This window comes from Lipotes vexillifer, unplaced genomic scaffold, assembly GCF_000442215.2.
Source record: "Lipotes vexillifer unplaced genomic scaffold, Lipotes_vexillifer_v1.1 scaffold306, whole genome shotgun sequence".
Taxonomy (NCBI): Eukaryota; Metazoa; Chordata; class Mammalia; order Artiodactyla; family Lipotidae; genus Lipotes; species Lipotes vexillifer.
The window spans coordinates 1,130,386-1,149,568 of record NW_006789814.1 but is presented as its reverse complement, the minus strand read 5'-3'; the positions used below and the strand labels follow the sequence as shown (position 1 = coordinate 1,149,568).

The 19,183-nt window shown below is 45.3% G+C and overlaps 1 protein-coding gene across 2 annotated transcripts in view; it reads right to left on the bottom strand.

Annotated features, from left to right (window-relative positions):
• CPPED1 (calcineurin like phosphoesterase domain containing 1) overlaps positions 1-19,183 on the bottom strand; it is a 115,880-nt gene that overhangs the window by 30,580 nt on the left and 66,117 nt on the right. Inside the window, exon 3 of one of the 2 annotated variants that reach the window (XM_007462813.1) lies at positions 8,515-8,937. The exons of the other annotated variant lie outside the window; for it this stretch is intronic. Coding sequence (XP_007462875.1) covers positions 8,515-8,937 — 423 coding nt within the window. The remainder of the gene's footprint in view (positions 1-8,514; positions 8,938-19,183) is intronic. 2 annotated transcript variants of the gene reach the window in all.

Here is a 19,183-nt window from a genome sequence, read left to right as displayed (position 1 = left end):
GAAATGCAAATCAAAACTACAATGAGGTATCACCTCACACCAGTTAGAATGGGCATCATCAGAAAATCTACAAACAACAAATGCTGGAGAGGGTGTGGAGAAAAGGGAACCCTCTTGCACTGTTGGTGGGAATGTAAATTGATACAGCCACTATGGAGAACAGTATGGAGGTTCCTTAAAAAACTAACAATAGAATTACCATATGATCCAGCAATCCCACTACTGGGCATATACCCATAGAAAACCATAATTCATAAAGACACACGCCCCCCAATGTTCATTGCAGCACTATTTACAATAGCCAGGTCATGGAAGCAACCTAAATGCCCATCAACAGACGAATGGATAAAGAAGTTGTGGTACATATATACAATGGAATATTACTCAGCCATAAAAAGGAACGAAATTGAGTCATTTGTTGAGATGTGGATGGATCTAGAGACTGTCATACAGAGTGAAGTAAGTCAGAAAGAGAAAAACAAATATCGTATATTAATGCATGTATGTGGAACCTAGAAAAATGGTACAGATGAACCGGTTTGCAGGGCAGAAGTTGAGACACAGATGTAGAGAACAAATGTATGGACACCAAGGGGGGGAAAACTGCAGTGGGGTGGGGATGGTGGTGTGATGAATGGGCAGTTGGGACTGACATGTATACACTGATGTGTATAAAACTGATGACTAATAAGAACTTGCAGTATAAAAAAGACAACAAAAAAAAGAAAAACCAAACACAAAAAAAGAGTGTTTAGCTAAGCGAGGGATAATTCAATTTTACAAAGGAATCCCACCGCTCATTTGAAAATGACACTAACTGCTATTTATAAAACGTGACCTAGAAAGAAAAGATATAATATTTTGACTTCATACGCTTTAACAGACATTGCTGTTTCCCATGTACTTGTGGCTCCTTTTTGAAATGCTGCAATGGGATTTTTCAACAAGATTTTGAGTTTTTAGTTTGAGGGTGACCTATAATACTCTGTTTTGTGCATTGCTGCCCTGGGTGCCCAGCACAGGGCCCAGGCTATTTGTTGAATGGATAAATGCTGACTTAACTTTGGGAACAGGCAGCACACACATACACATGCCAGATTCTCAATTTATAAATAGTTACTATCAGGACTTGATTTTAACTTTAATTAGCCCAACTGTTAAGGATACGTCCAAAGTGAGAAATGTAATCCATCACTTCGCACCAGATGTAGCTTCCGTAGTTGGTCTTTTATCTTGGTTTACAGTGAATGAAACACAGACATAAAATGACTAAAGCATGATGTTTTATGGTGAACTGATTGAAACATACAGCAGACCAAACCTGGAAGATGAATTCAAGACCAAATGTAAATTAAGGAGGGTAAAATTCCTCAAGCTGACATATGCCCCCAGAAGCTCTGAATTCTACAGATGCTCAAAAAAAGGCCTGTTTGTTGAGTTCTCACTTGAAAGTCAGTTAAAAAGAGAACCAATGAGATAGATTTTTTAGTGCATTTTAAAGAGGGCATTGGGACTTCCCTGGCAGTCCCTATGCGCTTCCACTGCAGGGGGCATGGGTTCCATCCCTAGTCAGGGAACTAAGATTCCCACATTGCCGTGTGGCCAAAAACAAACTAACAAACAAAGCGTGTTGTCTGATGACAGCCACTGCCTTGTGGACCCACTTGCTGGATTCAGAAAAATCTGACTATGAGATTACGCATTCCAAAGTGTGTTTATTAGCACATTAATTGGTGAGGTGTGTGCTTTAAAAAAAATGCAGAGTCAAATCCTCTCACTAAGTTCCATAGGAATTTTCCATCTAGTTCAATGTTTCCCAACCTTTTAAACTAATACCCCTTTCGACAAAACTGAAAATAGTGTACATTCCTCATTCACCCCGAAAAACCTCAGACTCCTTGAGACACAGTCTATCTTCCTGCGTAGCCCAGAAGCCAAGAGGTTTCTTGTCTAGCTTCACTTCCTTAGTTTGTATTCTAAAAAGAATTGCTAATTCCTCTCCCTTTTTCAATATATAAAGTTATGGCAGCAAACTGCAGGCACGTCCCCAGGCTTGATGTGCCTCTCCATGCTTTGTGCCCCCTCACGTACACCCTCCCAAGAAGACGCTGCCTGCTCCAGGCAGCACCAGGAGTGAGAAGCGCTGCTCTCATGAAAGGAAGAAGCCAGACCCCGGGTAAAGCTAACTTGCCAGCTGTGGGCTCGCACCACGGTCCAGGGCCAGGTGACGACAAACCACCCTTCATCAAGCACATGCCATGTCCCAGGCATGGGGCTAAGTGCTCTTATACACGCCTCCCTTTACTTGATTCTCACACCAACACTATGAGGTTGGGACGAGTACCCTCCTTTAACAAGTGAGTAAACTAAGGCAGAAAGATGTTCAGCAGATTACAGGAAGCCGCTTCACTGGGGAGTAGCACCAAAGGATTTGAATCCAGGTCTGTCTGAAGCCAAGCCCACCCGCTGACCTGTGACCTTAAACGGTCTTATAGCCCACCCTCATGAGCATGCCACCGCTTGTACCGCCATCACAAGTTCGGCCTTACCCGCACACTACCCATGCTACCTGTCATTTATTATTTTTCTTTCACTTGATGAGCTAGTTATAGTTTTTTTTCTAACACGTTAAACACCCAAGCGTTTGATTTTCAGTGCCCCAGGAGCCCTCCCACCTTCACCACATCATGGGCCTCCAGCGGGATGAGCTGCACCCAGGCATGCTCTCCACTGAGGAACCCGGGGCCCCTTCTGGGCAGACCTTCAGTGAGTCGGCAGTTGTACAAGGGGGGTCATCAGAGCAGCCTGGAATTAGACGTGTGCATGTTGTCTCATGGGAGAGAAAGAGCCTCCCGCTGTATCAGGAACGTCTCTCTAAGCCAAGGATGGGAAAACTATGGCCTGCAGGCCCACCACCTGTTAGTGTAAAGTTTTACCAGAACCCAGTCACACCCACTTGCTTACGTACCGTTTGTGGCTATTTTCATGCTACAGAGGCCAAGCTGAGCAGTCGCTACAGAGACCACACCCCAAAACGTTCACTGTCTGACCCTTTGCAGGGAAGGTTTGCTGACCCCTGCTCCAGGTGATGCATTTCCCATCCAAAAGTCAGCTGGTAAATACCAATCCAGAGGTAACATGGACATTACCTGTGATTCTGCTGAATAGTAGATATGAATCAAGTTTAACTCAATTCCATATCTATTTATTGAGAGGCTACTATGTGATAGTCTACGCTAGGGGCTGGGTTTATAGAGGTGAACAAAGCTGGGACTCCATTTCCTGGAGGAATCAGGATGGAAACAAATAATTTCAATACAACTCAATATTAGATGTCAGAGTAGGATTTGATGTTTCATTCTTCCTGTGAAGTAGACCCTGGAAACCTGACCTTTTTGTTCTTTAAAACTTTGAAATTCTAAAACCATAACGGTATATGGGCTAAGATCTCTTCCTAGTTTTTTTTTAAAAAGCATAAATAGAGGTGAAACTATAATTCTGTGAAATTACTCATTAGCTTTTACAGGAAAGATCAACTTATTGCAATTTTTCATAATTGCCAAATTCACTCTGGGCTTTCTACTACACAGTTCTAATCTCTGTGTTGAGAATGGAAAAAAGAAAAGGTATCGAGACATCAAGGGAAACAGGGTCAGTTAAAGAGCTAGACTTTTGTTTTTCAAGATTGAGTTTGTAAATTGAAATCTGTATTAACTGGGTCACATATTAACCTTCTGCTGAAAAAGGCATGAGGGATACAGACAATGGCCAGGAGGTTCGACCAAGATTTCATTATCTACTGTCTTTGCAACTCCAACTAGGTATCAGGTGAATTAAGGGGAAAACCAATTTCTACGTCCCGTGGATGTGATGAAATTGATTATCCTCAGGCAGAGCAAAGAAGATGGAAAATAACTGTGCCGTTTCACATCTGTGCATGTGTCCTGCCCCGGTAACTGTTTATTTGTACTGGCTATTGACAACATTTCCGCATCATACAGAGAAGGTTTTTTTATTGAGCTTCAAACAGAGAAGCAGAATGCGTCTGTTTCTAGGGAAACCTGAGCTCGGAGGCTGGAGGCTTTGATTCAAAGAACGCATCCCTACACACACGGTGGCCCATTGTATAGTAACAGCCCTCCTCCTCATTTACCTCATCCCGTTTAGAAAATTAATGCCACAATGTGAGATGATTGTTGATGCTCATTATTAAATCATTTATTCATCCCACACAATGATTCAGAATTATTCATTAAGCTTGCTGGAAGGAAGCTGGGTGTTACCTCCATGGTGGTTTGAGGAGGGATGTGCTCTTTAAAAGGATATTTTATAACAACACAATTATCATAATTAAAAGCTACCCTGATATTCTGATAAGCTTTTGACATATTTTTGAGTACTGGCATTTTAGCACAAGGAGATAAATGAGACTGAAATAGTATTAGGGAATAATATTGCTGTGGGGAAAAAAAGCTGGAGGCAGTATTAAATACCGTCTGCCATCATCACCCCCAATTTGATCATGGTCTTTAAGTTAACGAATTTCACAGAATGTCACCTGAACTTCTGGCTTTCCAAAATGAGTTCAAGAACTACATGGCTGTGACCTGAGCGATCTCCGGCATTACTGAGTCGTGGGGGCCTGCATTCCCCACGACAGCCCACCTACCTGTGCTCCCAAACCAAGCTGGCCCCTCAGGCTGCCACGGAGCTGTGACTGCATCTGATCCCGATATCTTCCCAACGCTGCCGATGCTTTGTTCTGAGTTTGAAAGGCCATTAAGCAAAGGGCCTGGTTTGGGAAGCCACTCAAACTGACAGGTGACTGCAGGAAGGGCACTCTTCTCTCTGCTTTTGCCTGGTCAATCAGGTCTAAGGGAAGATCCTAAGGCCAGTGACCAAGAAGAGCACACCTGCCTATAAGTGAAGGTGGTACCTGATGGGAACAGCAGGGGGCCACTTGGGAAGAGAGCAACTGACTGCTGGGTGAGCCTGGAAAGTCAGCATGTGGGTCAGAGCAGAGTCACACGCATGGCCTGACCCAAAACCGAGGGACCAGGAGGCTGCATGATGTGTGCCCGACACTGGGAACACACCACGCAGAGGCTGTGCCGGGGAGTTCCACCAAGTGGGACCTGGTCTGCTCTGTGCCACGTGCACAGCGGGTGCTAAACAGAGAAATGAGCTGGGCTGGCTGGCCACCGAGGGAAGGAGCCTGCATCAGAGGTTCATCCTTCACTCATTCCACAAACACTGATGAAGCATTTATTACAGGCTAAGACCCGAGCCAGGCCTCCCCTGCACTCAAGGAGCTGAGAGTCTAGGGGGGCTTCAGACAGGGTGACTTACAAATGCACTGGGAGCAAGGGAAGCTGAGGAATAACCTGGCGGGGCAGGGCTGGGGGCGCCTCATACAGAAAGTTGAGGCGGCGTTGGCCAGATGAAATGGAAGAGGCAGAGACAGTGACAAAGGGTGAGGACAGCCTTATCCTATGTATGAAGGGGCCTCAGAAGGGTAGATGCTGTTGGGCCACATACTCCTCTGGATGTAGTGGAGAATGGACCAGAATGGGGCAAGACTGGGGCTGGGGGACCAAGTCAAAACTGTTGCTACCACCCAGCTGAGAGGCAATGGTGGCCTAAAGAAGTGGACAGGCTGGAGAGCTATTAGAGAGGTAGAATTAAAGGCACATGAAGTATCAATCCTCCTGGGCAAGGAGGCCCTACTGGAGAGGCAGAGCTCCAGCACCAGAGGCCATTAAGAGCTGATAAGATTATTTACAGTAGCCAAGACATGGAAGCAACTCAAGTGCCCATCAATAGACAACTGGATTAAGAAGATGTGATACACACACACACACACACACACACACACACACACACACACACAGGAATATTACTCAGCCATAAAAAAGAAGGAATATTGCCATCTGCAGCAACACGGACGGATCTAAAGACTATTATGCCCAGTGACATAAGTCAGACAGAGAAAGACAAATACTCTATGATATCACTTATATGTGGAATCTAAAAAATAATACCAATGAATGTATATGCAAAACAGAAACAGACTTACAGACATAGAAAACAAACTTGTGGTTATCAAAGGGGAGAGGGAAGGGAGAAGGGACAAATTAGGGGTATGGAATTAACAGATACCAACCACTATATATAAAATAGATAAGTAACAAGGATATACTGTACAACACAGGGAATTATACCCAATATCTTGTAATAATTTATAATGGAGCATAATCTGCAAAAATACTGAATCACTACGTTGTATACTTGAAACTAATACAATATTGTAAATCAATTATACTTCTGTTGAAAAATAAAGAGCAGATAAGAAAACTAGTCCCTCTGCTCTGTCTCATACTCAGCAAGCAACCTCCTGATTATAACTTGGCCTCCCATGCTGTTTTGCCTACGGGAAGAGACTGCACTGCTAGGGTTAAGGGGAGGATTTCAGCCTTGCTCTAAATTAATAAAATGTAAAATAGATAGCTAATGGGAAGCAGCCGCACAGCAGAGGGAGATCAGCCTGGTGCTTGGTGACTACTTAGAGGGGTGGGATAGGGAGGGTGGGAGGGAGATGCGAGATGGAGAAGATATGGGGATATACGTATATGCACAGCTGATTCACTTTGTTATAAAGCAGAAACTAACTCACCAATGTAAAGCAATTATACTCCAATAAAGATGTTTAAAACAATTTTTTTTTAATTAATAAAATGCCATTCTGGTGGTAGATATCAGTCTCTGTGAGCTGGGACAATTGGAGCCCACCTCCGAGACACAGACCAACTCTGGGGGTGCTGACAAATCCTCCCTGAGCTTACAGGGCTACAGGCCTGACGGGGGAGGTGGCTGGTGCATCTCAGATGCGATGTCACCCTCTGGGGTTCCTGGTGGGTGGGCAGCAGGATTCCCCCAAGGATGCGCTGTTAGAGCTGGGGTCGCCCTCTTTATAAACGTCTCCAGGTCTCAGTATCTGGGGCTGCTCCTGGACTGCATGTGCTCCGTCCTACAGTGGGAAACCCAGAACCCCATGCCACTCAAGGATGTGGCTGACAACAAAGAGCAGCCATGGGGATGGCACTTGCATCATTTAACATTTGATATTAAAGGAATCATTTCAGTGGCACTAAGTGTTCTCTCTGGCATTATTCTCTGTTACAAAATAGTCTCTGTGGTGGTGCTGATGCCATCTTGACACTTTATTTCCTTGTCAACAAAAACAAAAAAAAGTTGGTTTTCTGCACCAACTCAAGCATGGCATAAAATTTCAAAGGCTTTGATAAAAGTTTTCCAACTTCATCTCCATGGAACAGTTGGAAAATGTCTCCAATTATGCAAGCTTTTTGTAAAATGTCTCGAAAATACAGAAGGGCCTATTGTACTTTTCACAAGTAAATGTGAACACATTTAATGCTCAAAGGTGAAAAGAGTGCCAGGATTTTTTTTTTAATGAATGCTTGCTACTTATTGGGTCGGGGCCCCTCCCTTCTCCCTACCCCATAACAAATAAAAGAATGTATTTATATTTTAGAGGCGTTTGATGACGTACACTCTGGAAAGATCTGAAAGGAGGCATTAGGACCAAAACAAGAGACACAACAGCCGTCAAAATTGGAATCCTGCCAAGGCAGTGGTAACGCAGGGAACCGGCTGAGAAGGCACCATTTCTTGTGAGAGGAAAGCTGCAGGTGCTCCCAGGAGGAGAAATGAGGTGTGTGGGCTGGCGGTGCACACAGCGCCACCGGAATTGAGATCTCTAGAAATGGAGTGTCCTCATTGTGTGTGTGTGTGTGTGTGTGTGTGTGTGTGTGTGCTCACGTATGTGTCATATGTATGATTAGCTTAAAATTCACAGCAGGGTTAAGATCAGACTGAACAGATTTCTCCTCTTACTTCTGGAAGAGAACTCAGTCCACCTCACTAAAGGAACACTGATGAGGCTCCAGGACCTGCCCTATAGCCACGTTCCAGGATTTCCCAGGTTACATCTAATACTGGTAGGGTTTGGCTCTTAAATATCATCTGCCCTTGGGCAAGTTCCTGCTTCCCAGAGAAATGAGAAAAGATACTCCTGGCGTCTTCCTTTGCCTGGGGCACATACAGCCACACTCAGACCAGACCTGCCCAGCCCCCCCCCCAGCCCCGCAATAACCCCCAACCTGCAGGGTCCCCATCCTCAGGTGTGAGTAGCTATGACTTCAGTACTCAGCTTGGGGCTGTTCTAATCCTGTCCAGGCCCCTCCTCACTGAATCCTCACAGCCACCCCACGAGACAGCTGCTGCTGCTACTCCTACTTTATAGACGAGGAAGCTGAGGCTCGGCGGGCAAGGCGGCTCATCTAAGGCCACACAGCCATGAGTGCCAGAGCTGGGATTAGAATCCAGTCCTGCCCAAAGCCCCATCCTCTCTCCCCTTTGCCAGGCCACAGAGGGGCAGAAGGGTCTGGACACCTCCTCTCCAGATCACCCAGACACCTGGGGCCCCAGGCCTACCTGCTCGGGAGAACTTGTCCGCCATCTCCTTCCGCACCAACCTGGTGAGGCTGAAGTAGCTGTCGTCCTCGTCGATGCTCTGCAGGAACAGCGGGATGTGCTGGAAGACGATGGCGTGCTGGCACTTCCGCTGCCCTGCGATGCTCAGCTGCTGGTCCAGCCACTGGTCCTGGGCCTGCTTCAAGGCAGGGCACATGGAGGCATCGTATAAGAACTGGGAGTTGAGGATGAGGAACAGGACGCCCCCAACCCAGAAGCTGAAATAGTCATCTCCCCAAGTCCGCTGGAACTCCGCGATGGTCTCGGGGGTGGGGACATTGCCCACGTCATGGTTGCCGCTGACAAGGACCAGTGGGATCTCGCTGTCCACGGTCCTGAGCACCCGCTGCAGGTCCTCCGTCTGCTCCTTCCGCCAGGGCGTCCCTGGAAGAGTGAGGGTCATGTCCTGAAACGGCTGAGGCTGTTTGTGCCTTTATAATATCGAATTAGAGAATAATCTAGAAATCCACTCAACTGGACACGTGGAAACTGCAAAAAGCAGTCATAGGTTAAAAACAAATCAACAAGTGAGGTGGGAACTTCTGTCCTCCTTCCCCTGGAAATTCAGTGTCTAACTGGCCATCTCACCCAAAACTGCTGATTGAGCGATGGTGTAGAGTCATTCTAATTGTAAATATTAGTGAAGCTGAATTTCGATCTTTTATTTAGAAAATAAATATAAATAGTTGTGACTTTTCTGCCCTGTTTCAAGGGGTCATCAAATGCACCCCTGAGGTGTATGGACCCAGCTCTGAACGCTAACCTCAAATGACAGCTATTTAAGATTTTCTTACCATACACAAGACCGTGCAGACTGTGTGACCACTTTTATGGGAAAAATTCTTAAGAGTCCAAATGGCTACATCAACTGGCATGTGTATCTTGCCAAACCTTCCCCATACAGGGGAAGAGGCATTTTATATTCTACTAGCAGTGTGTTAGAGAGCAGGGGCTCAATGCCTTAATGTGAAGCACATTCCCCCTGGCACTCAGGAGTCAGTATGGAGATGATTATTTGGACAAACAGTGGGTTCCCTCCTCCCTCAGATTCCTGGCTTCCACGCTTCCTGTAACAATGTATTAAAACCTTAATAAATGGGCTTTGAGATGACCAATTTAATTCCAGATCTGTTTTTTTTTTTTTTGGTGCTAATTTATTCAACAAATATTTATCGAGTACTGATTATGTATAAGGTACTGATTTAGCTACCAGGGTCAGCTGTGAGTCAAAGAGACACAAACCCTTCCTTTCAAACTAGTGAGTCAGACAATCTGTCAAGTAAATTATAGAAGCACACCCATCTGTATCAGATGTTATTAAGCATGACTGAGAAAAGCAAAGCGGGGAAAGGACATGATTCCTGATAGTGCTGAGGAATAAGCTCAGCATCCTGCAAAGACAGCATATGAAAAATGATGAAAGAGAGAAGCCCACCTTCACGAGGGATGATAAAATTTCACCTGAAAAATGCTGCCATGAGCAGATGAAAACTATACCCCACATTTCATTTCCATCATGAATTAAAAAGAAAGCAGCAAAGTCTTTACAAAGCAATTACAGCTAAGAAAGAAGAACATAAAGCAGAAATAAAGGAATTCAGTTTAGATGGTCAGAAAATAGGCAGATGTGAAATAGGAACTGGTAGAACTAACTCAGGAAAGAAAGAGAGGGAAATGACAAAGCCACTTCAGAAATTACAACCACAAGACTAGCAGTGAGATTTCCTTTACAGCAAGTATATGCCCACTTTTCTAAACATCCCATGAGAGTGTGTACAGAATGTGCACTCTGTTGAATACAGAGTCCCTCATATTTCCACTCAATCAAACTTGTTAATGAGGTGATTCAAACCTCCTATGTCATTATTCTTTGCTTTTGGCCTATTGATCTGTATCAGTTTCTGAAAGACCTGGTTAGGTCATCACTCTAATTATGGATCGATCGATTTCTCTTAGTAATTCTGCCAAGTTTGGTGTTCACTTACTTTTAGCTATGTTGTTAGACACTTAAGAGTTCAGAACACCCATATCTCACTGAAATATTTTTATATTTAATCCTAATAAAATAAATAAATGAAGAGAAAATAAAGAGGTAGATCTGTATGGATGTTCTGGAAAGATCTGTAATAGATATTAAATTAAAAAGGTAAGACATGGAAGAGTAAAAATCACACATAAATTTTAAAAAGGCTTACACATATTATGGATAGAACTTCTCCAAAGATACAAAGGAAACTATCAACTCTGGTTAAATCTGGGAAACAGAAGCGGGGAGTGAAGGTGACTTTCACATTTGGTTTAAAACCTATTATACTATATTTTTAAAGTTCCTTCCTTTCTTCCTCACTTTTTCCAAGCTTATGTATCAGTTTCATTTTAAAAAAGAATTAACTTTTAAAAGGCTTATATATTATTTTCATTTTTAAAAAAAGAATTAAAAAAAAAATCCTTAGCCTCAGGATCCTAAGGATTAAAGAAAATTTAGGGGAGGCCAGTCAGGCGGCTGCATTTCCAGTAGACCCGTCTCGGGGGTGAGTGGAATTTACTGGGGAAAGGCTGGCTGATCCCCACAGAAAGAGCTCAGGCGAGGGGAGAAGCAGGTCCTGCCTAGCACTGGGGACAAGGAAGCCTCTCCCTCAGTGGTGCTGGGGATTTGCCTACAGACAGCATCTGCTTCCTCACTGGTCTGGGCTGGCCCTGGGGCTCCTGGTTTGAAAAGGCCATTGACTGATGTTGCTTCCTTAGCTGAACTTGGACTGTGGGTATCTGTGTTGGCTCTAAACCCCTCTAAGACCCCACTGGTCTGTTCTTTTCCCATTGGAGAACTTGAACTTGGTGGTCCGGCTCAGAGTGCTGCTTCTCATTACAGTGTCCTGGTCACAGTGTATTATGAAGTCCTGATCCACATGACAAGGACTTTATAATACACTGGGGTGCAGAGTGTCTCCCATTCTTGATTTTCAAAAGACATTTCATCACAATGCTTCATACACTGACTGAGGAAGACACAAAGAATGTTCAAGTAGCTAATGACCATACACAGAAAAGTTAAAAATGAGCACCTCAAAAGACAGACTTAGGGGCCTCCCTGGTGGCGCAGGGGTTGAGAGTCTGCCTGCCGATGCTGGGGACGTGGGTTCATGCCCCGGTCCGGGAGGATCCCACATGCTGCAGAGCGGCTGGGCCCGTGAGCCATGGCTGCTGAGCCTGCGCGTCCGGAGCCTGTGCTCCGCAACGGGAGAGGCCACAGCAGTGAGAGGCACGCGTACCGCCAAAAGAAGAAAAAAAAAAATAGACAGACTTATTCAAATCTTGGAAAGGAGACCTTGTCTACAAAGCAATCTACAGTGAAGAGCTGTGAATTACACACAATAGGATGTTTGTTTCCAAACTTCAGAGGGATGCTGCTCTTGGAGAAATCACAAATAATCTCCAACAACCTGTTAAAAACCATGAAGCCCATCTACCCTGGATCCCTTCAATCAAAGATAAGCCTTTCTTGCGCAGCTTTTCCAGGACTTTCTATACCCACCCCCCATCTGGCAAGGTGTGGATGGGGGTCTGTGACACATGGGTTTGGACTTTGGCTCTTGCCCTTCACAAGCTGTGTGGCCTTTAATGAGTCACCTGGGTCCTCTGAGCCTTGGCCTCAGTATGTGTGAAATGGGAATGATAACCCCACAATTCAGAGGGCAGCGGTAAGGATTCATACCAAGATAATTTCCAGAATTTGGTACAAACAGGTATAGAAAAGGTGATCTGTCTTCCCTCCAACCCACATCTGAATGTAGTAATTCTTCCTTCTTTATCAGTAACCCAACCATGTACACAGAGCAATCAGTGTATCATTTCTGGGGACTTCCCTGGAGGTCCAGTGGTTAGGACTCCGCATTTCCACTGCAGGGGCATGGGTTCAATCCCTGGCCAGGGAGCTAAGATCCTGCAAGCCGTGAGGTGCAGCCAAAAAAAAAAAAAAAAAAAAAAATCATTTCTAAAGGAATAAAAACATTCTCCAAGGATATAAATAATTTTTAGGTAAGAATTTCAAAGTGAAGGAGTAAATTCTAGATGGTAAAAAGCCAAGTTTTTTTTTTTTTTTTTTTGGCGGGACGCGGGCCTCTCACTGTCGTGGCCTCTCCCATTGCGGAGCACAGGCTCCAGACGCGCAGGCTTAGCGGCCATGGCTCACGGGCCCAGCTGCTCCGCGGCATGTGGGATCCTCCCAGACCGGGGCACGAACCTGTGTCCCCTGCATCGGCAGGTGGACTCCCAACCACTGCGCCACCAAGGAAGCCCTAAAAAGCCAAGTTTAATGAAAACATATGCATTACATTCAAGACACTCATTTGTGTATATCAGAATTTCTTTCTTTTTTTTGGGGCTTCCCTGGTGGCGCAGTAGTTGAGAGTCCGCCTACCAATGCAGGGGACATGGGTTCGTGCCCCGGTCCGGGAGGATCCCACATTGCCGCTCAGCGGCTGGGCCCGTGAGCCATGACTGCTGAGCCTGAGCGTCCGGAGCCTGTGCTCCGCAACGGGAGAGGCCACAACAGTGAGAGGCCCGTGTACCGCAAAAAAACAAAAAAATAATAAACACATAAAACTAACTGCATGTATGTCAATTACACATACATCACACTGCGTGTATGCACACACACACGTTTATGTTTCTAATCAGAAAGTCATTAGAACTGAACAAAACTGGATGACTTTACATAGATGCTGGACAAGCCCAGACGTCTTTGCAAGGCTCATCATCTTCAGGGGATGTGCAATAGGTTTGGTGAGTACCTGGCATCAGTTTTCTCCCCAAGGGATGGCACCCCAGAGAGACTGATCAGAGCAGTGTGGGACCAGGCTTTTCTCATCTGTGGCTTTTTCCACTGTGGAGAAGGAAGCCTGTGCCCTTAAAAAACAAATATTGGATTCTCTTCCGTATTCTTCTTAACTGTCCCTGATATCAGACACCTGTGTGTGGCTTGGCTTCAGTTGCTAGCAAGCCTTTCTCAAAGAGGTGCTCAGGGTCTGTGTTCTCAGCGTTCTCTCCCAGGGATTTGTGCTGCAGCTAAAGAACCTTCTTCTTCTCGGAACTTCTGACATTAACTTGGGTTTTCAATCTTACACAGGTCTATCAAAGCTTAGTTTACAGTTCCACATGATTAAACAAAATCATATGTTGTTACTAGGATAAAACTCCCATGCCCGGTTCATTTATTCCACAATTAAACTCTTGTGGGCATGGCACATTAAAAGTAAATATCAGAAGGTACCTGGGATGGCTATTCGTGGAATACTGCCATGATATTTCAGAAGCAATGGTAAAACCCTTGGAAGGATGAGATGAACTCTTGGCCATGTAGCTTCTCTTAGGATTGTAACGCACTGCAATTTATTGTTTATTGTGAACCCAAGTGGTTACTTCATTTCCAAGAACAGAGGTGTCCACGTTATTGCCATTTTCCACCCCCAGACTAGGGCTCCAACTCCTGGAGGGAAAATAACCACCACACGTCACTTAAAGTATATCTCAACCAGAAGTGCAGGCAGCTACTGCAGAAATTTTTGTGCGTACCTGCCAAGCACAAAACATCATGATAATACACATTTGTTTCCCCTTTGGGGGTAAAGGAAAACAGAAGCTGCTGCAAAGCACCAGAGAATATAGCCTGGTTACAGAAAAGATAGAACAAGAAACAAGCATTGCTTCCATTTCCCTTGAACCACCCACCCCAGCCAGCAACACGTAGTGATGTAAAATCCCACCAGCAGATTACTTATAAGAACCATCCACCTCTGAGACCTTCACAGCATTTTCTCTCCTCTGTGGAGGTCGTCTAAAGAAGAGATACTGCAAAATGATTTCAACAGGGTTATGAATCTATTCACTGTTTTAGTAAGAAGTTCTTCTTCCTTTTTTAAATACAAACAAGGAAACCAACGTCCTCTGCAGCAAAGCGACAGGAAAGGATGTTGCTTAATGAAAATAAGATCTCTATATTCCCCAGTCCCTGAAGGCACAAGAACTCAAATGAGAACTGATGATAACACACTCAACCACTGGCAGGAAAAGTTAAATGAAATAGTGGAAGAGTAGAGAAACAGTCAGGTGAGGTAATGGGCTACTCATTCAGGGGGATCTAGAGTGGACTTCTCAGTTCAATACCAGCAGCAGCGAAAAGAACAACAAAATCAATGCGGCCCTCGAGTAAGCCCACGCTGAGCAGTTACTTGCAAACCAAACGACTTCTCCAGCTGAGGCCGGCGCAGGGGAGGCAGGTGACTCAGCCTGTGATGGGGAAGGATTTCCTGGCAGAGAGACCGCTGCTGCTGCACTCTGTCAAATCCTTTCACACCCACAGAGCCTCCTGCCTGCCCCAGCTCCTAGGTGTACCCTCCCACCTGGGACCTCACAAAGACCCTGGCTTCCCCACGGTACCCTCAGGCTGGGCTGTTAAGTGATGGGTGGTCTCCAGCAGCATTTTCTTTGCACAGTGAAGATGCTTGGTAGATATGTGTATGGATTTGGTCTAATTTGACTGAGTACAGAAATTAATAGGAGGGACTTCCCTAGAGGTCCAGTGGTTAAGACTTAGCCTTACAACGCAGGGGGTGCGCCTTCGATCCCTGGTGGGGGAGCTAAGATCCCACATGCCTCAGGGCCAAAGAATTAAAACATAAAACAGAAGGAATACTGTAACAAATTCAGTAAAGACTTAAAAAAGAAATGGTGTACATCAAAAAATCTTAAAAAAAAAAAGAAATTAATAGGAAGATACTCGGATATGCATGGAACACCCATTCCTCGTCCCTCCTCTTCCTAATTTCAGCAGCAGGTTATCGGCGGGGCAGCCTTAGAACCCTTGCTCCTCAGCGCAGGAGGCCATCTGACAAGAGAGAAGTCCGGCAGCTTCTCCACCCAGTTCCAGACCAACTTCTGCACACACACACTGTTCCTCTGGTCTTCTAAAGTCTCTTTTCCTAACAGAGCTGTGGCCAATTTTTAGGCAATTGAAGGCATGATGTATAGCTTCTTGCAATCTGCGAAGCTGTAAACAGGTAGCAGCATCTGCCTCTTATGGACTGAATTGCTCCCACACCCCCAAAATTCATACACTGAAATCCTAACCCCCTGTTCAGGAAAGCTAACCCTTTCTCCTCTACTTAAATTCCTCTCTACCCATCCTTCCCGCATCCTAGAACCGGCAAGACCATGTTTCCTCTCCCCTGGTTACAGCTCACTGCCCAGAGGACCGCAATACCCTCCTGACTGGCCCATCTGCCACGAGCACCCCTGGACAAGCTGTTCTCACACAGCCATCAGCATGAGTTCTTTTTCAGCCAGGCCACCAGCATGTTGAATCATTCACCTCTCCCGATCACAAACTATTCAAAGTTTCATAAACTTAATCTCATCTTCTTATACTTTATCCCATCTGATCCTCACATTGTCCCTTTGGTGGCCCAGTGGATGGCCTTGTGGCACCTTACGCAAGGGACATCTTCTGAAAACCTTGCCCAATTCACAACTTGCATATTTCCAGACTATGCCTGAAACAGAATGGTACTTCTTACCAGCTGAAGTGTCCCTGCCACTTTGCAAAAGCAACCAATGGTTTTGCATTTACAGTAAGTCCCTTGTATATGAACCTTCAAGTTGTGAACTTTCAAACATGCTCACATGTGTTCGCATGTCCAATCACGTAAGTTAGCTCACGTGTCTGGTGCACACTGTCACGAGTGTGTATCCTCTACAAGTGGTTGTGCTTTTGTGTACTTTACTGTATAGCAGTGTATAGAGTATAGTAGTACAGAATCTTTATTTCAAGTCCAAGATGTCCAGAAGCAAGCATAAAAGCAGTGGTGATGTAGCTGCTAAGAAGTGCCAAGCAATAATGATGGAAACAAAAGTGAAAATAATTGAGGGAGTGGAGTGACAAGAGGAAAAAGAGGAAACTGCAGCACTGAAGAGATTCACGATGCAGGAAATGGCAAGGGGACTTTCTTTATTTGAGGAGGCACTGTGAGTTTTTGAGGCACAGGACCTGAACACAGAAGGGTACAGAATGGTACATGAAGGTGGCAGCAGCCGTTCAGAATGCAATCCAGTGCTACCGTGTCATCTGTGATGAGAAAAAAAGAGCTACGACGCAGACGTCACTGGATCGCTTCTTCAAGAGAGAAGATAGAACTGAATCCAGCAAGGAACCAGACCTGTGCCATCAACGTCAGGTGTGAGTGGAACTGCAGCTTGCCCTCCGTCTCCTATTGCTGAGGATCCTTCAGCTCTGCCCTCGCCCACCTCCTCTCCCTCCTCCAGTCAGTAACTCTTCTTGCCTGTTCACTCGATGCCAGCCCCTGTGTGCCAGCTGTACTACTGTACTACTGTACTTTTCAAGGTGCTATACTATAAAATTAAAAATGTCTTTATTTTTTGTTTGTTTTTCATGTATTTGTGTGAAAAGTTTTATAAACTTATTATAGTACAGCACTATATAGCTGTGTTAGGCTAACTTTGTTGGACTCACGAACAAACTGGACTTAACGGATGCGCTCTTGGAATGGAACTTGTTCGTATGCAGGGGACTTACTGTACTCATCAATAGCTTCACCAGCTCTAAAATGGCATGGTTCTTGACAAAGGTTTGATTTGAAGGGATTTGTATTACTTCAAAGCTAAAGCATAAAGAGAAGCTTTTTTTTTTTTTGGTATCACACTATTTGGGGTTCACATAGCATCCATCCCATTGTTCTGTTACCACTGTTTACAGGCAAGCAAACCAAGGCTTACTGCAGTCACAGGGGGACGGGACGGGGCATGAGGACTCAGAGATGAGCTACATGGAGCCCAGGGTTCAGCCATGGAGGACTGGCCTGGGAATGGGACCATCAGTGGGGCTCACTGCTGGGGACTCAGGGAGTGGGGAAACTCGGTTCTAAATCTCACTCTGTGACCAACTGGCTGTGCTCTTTTGGCAACAATCAATCATAAACATGGCCCTTGCTATCATCAGTGAGGGTTTCTATCTGCCAGGGCACCAAGGAAAGCACTTCACACATAATATTTCATCATGACAACAGTCCTGTCACCATGACACCACCCTCATTTCTCCAGGTATAAAGTAGCAATAGGAAACTTGCTGTATCTACTTTCAATGAATGGAAAAAAACAAAAAACAATGACATGGGACTTCCCTGGCAATCCAGTGGTTAAGACTTCCACTGCAAGGGGCACGGGTGCGATCCCTGGTCGGGGAACAAGATCCTGTATGACGAGCAGTGTGGCCAAAAAATGCACACAAAAAACCCCATGACATAACGTGTACACAGCTAGGTGGCCTGGATAGTGTGAGGAATGAGACGGACACAGTCCCTTTCCTCATGAAGCTCAGCGTGTGTATACAAGGCTATGCTGGAGCCATCAGGAGGAGGACACTTCTTCCACTTGGTGCTGAGGACCATCCTCGCAGCACCGATCAAGGAACCATCGATTCAGTAACAATAAAGAACAAATAGCCCTCAGGTTTTCAGCCATAAACAACTTGACCCCTGGGTTTATGAGGTATGGTTAGTACATCCCAATGTGTGCCAAATACAGGGGGATTCTAGACATTCTTGAAATATATCCATTTAATCCATTTAATCATTCAGACAGGCACTGCAGGTCGTGGTAATAGAGAATATAGAGCAGCAAATCCTTTGACTAAAGCATCATATCTGCCAAAGGGAGGTCGCTGGAATTGTAGGGGAGATTCTGGGTATCAAAGCCAATCTTTTTAAGCATTGCATTCTGATAGAGTAATGTCATTTCTCCAAATAAAGATGAGGCTCTACAGTTTCTGAATTCATCATAATTCTGCACTTATGAACATTATAGTATGGATTTACTAACTTGCAAAGTTTATAAATTATCCCCTTTGTAGCATCCAGCAGTATTAAAAGAAAAGGGGAAGACACTAAAATCTGTGCACTCAATGTTTTCTGTCATGGTGGGAAGTGGTGAGAGAGCTATGTTGTGGCCTCTCCCGTTGCGGAGCACAGGCTCCAGATGCACAGGCTCAGCGGCCATGGCTCATGGGCCCAGCCGCTCCGCAGCATGTGGGATCCTCCCGGACCGGGGCACAAACCCGTGCCCCCTGCATCAGTAGGCGGACTCTCAACCACTGCGCCACCAGGGAAGCCCTATAAAACTTTTTTTAACCTCTTAGAGTGGTCTTCATTTTAAAAATGTACTGTGGGGGGACTTCCCTGGTGGCACAGTGGTTAAGACTCTGCACTCCCAATGCAGGGGGCCCAGGTTTGTTCCCTGGTCAGGGAACTAGATCCTACATGCACGCCGCAACTAAGAGTTTGCATGCCACAACTAAAGAGCCCACATGCCGCAACTAAGGAGGCTGCCTGCCACAACTAAGACCCAGCACAACCAAATAAAATAAATAAATAAATATATATATATATTTTTAAAATGTACTTTGGGGACTTCCCTGGTGGCACAGTGGTTAAGACTCTGCAGTCCCAATGCAGGGGCCTGGGTTCAATCCCTGGTCCGGGAACTAGATTCCACAGGCATGCCACAACTAAGGAGCCCGCCAGCCACAACTAAGGAGCCCGCCAGCCACAACTAAGACTGGGAG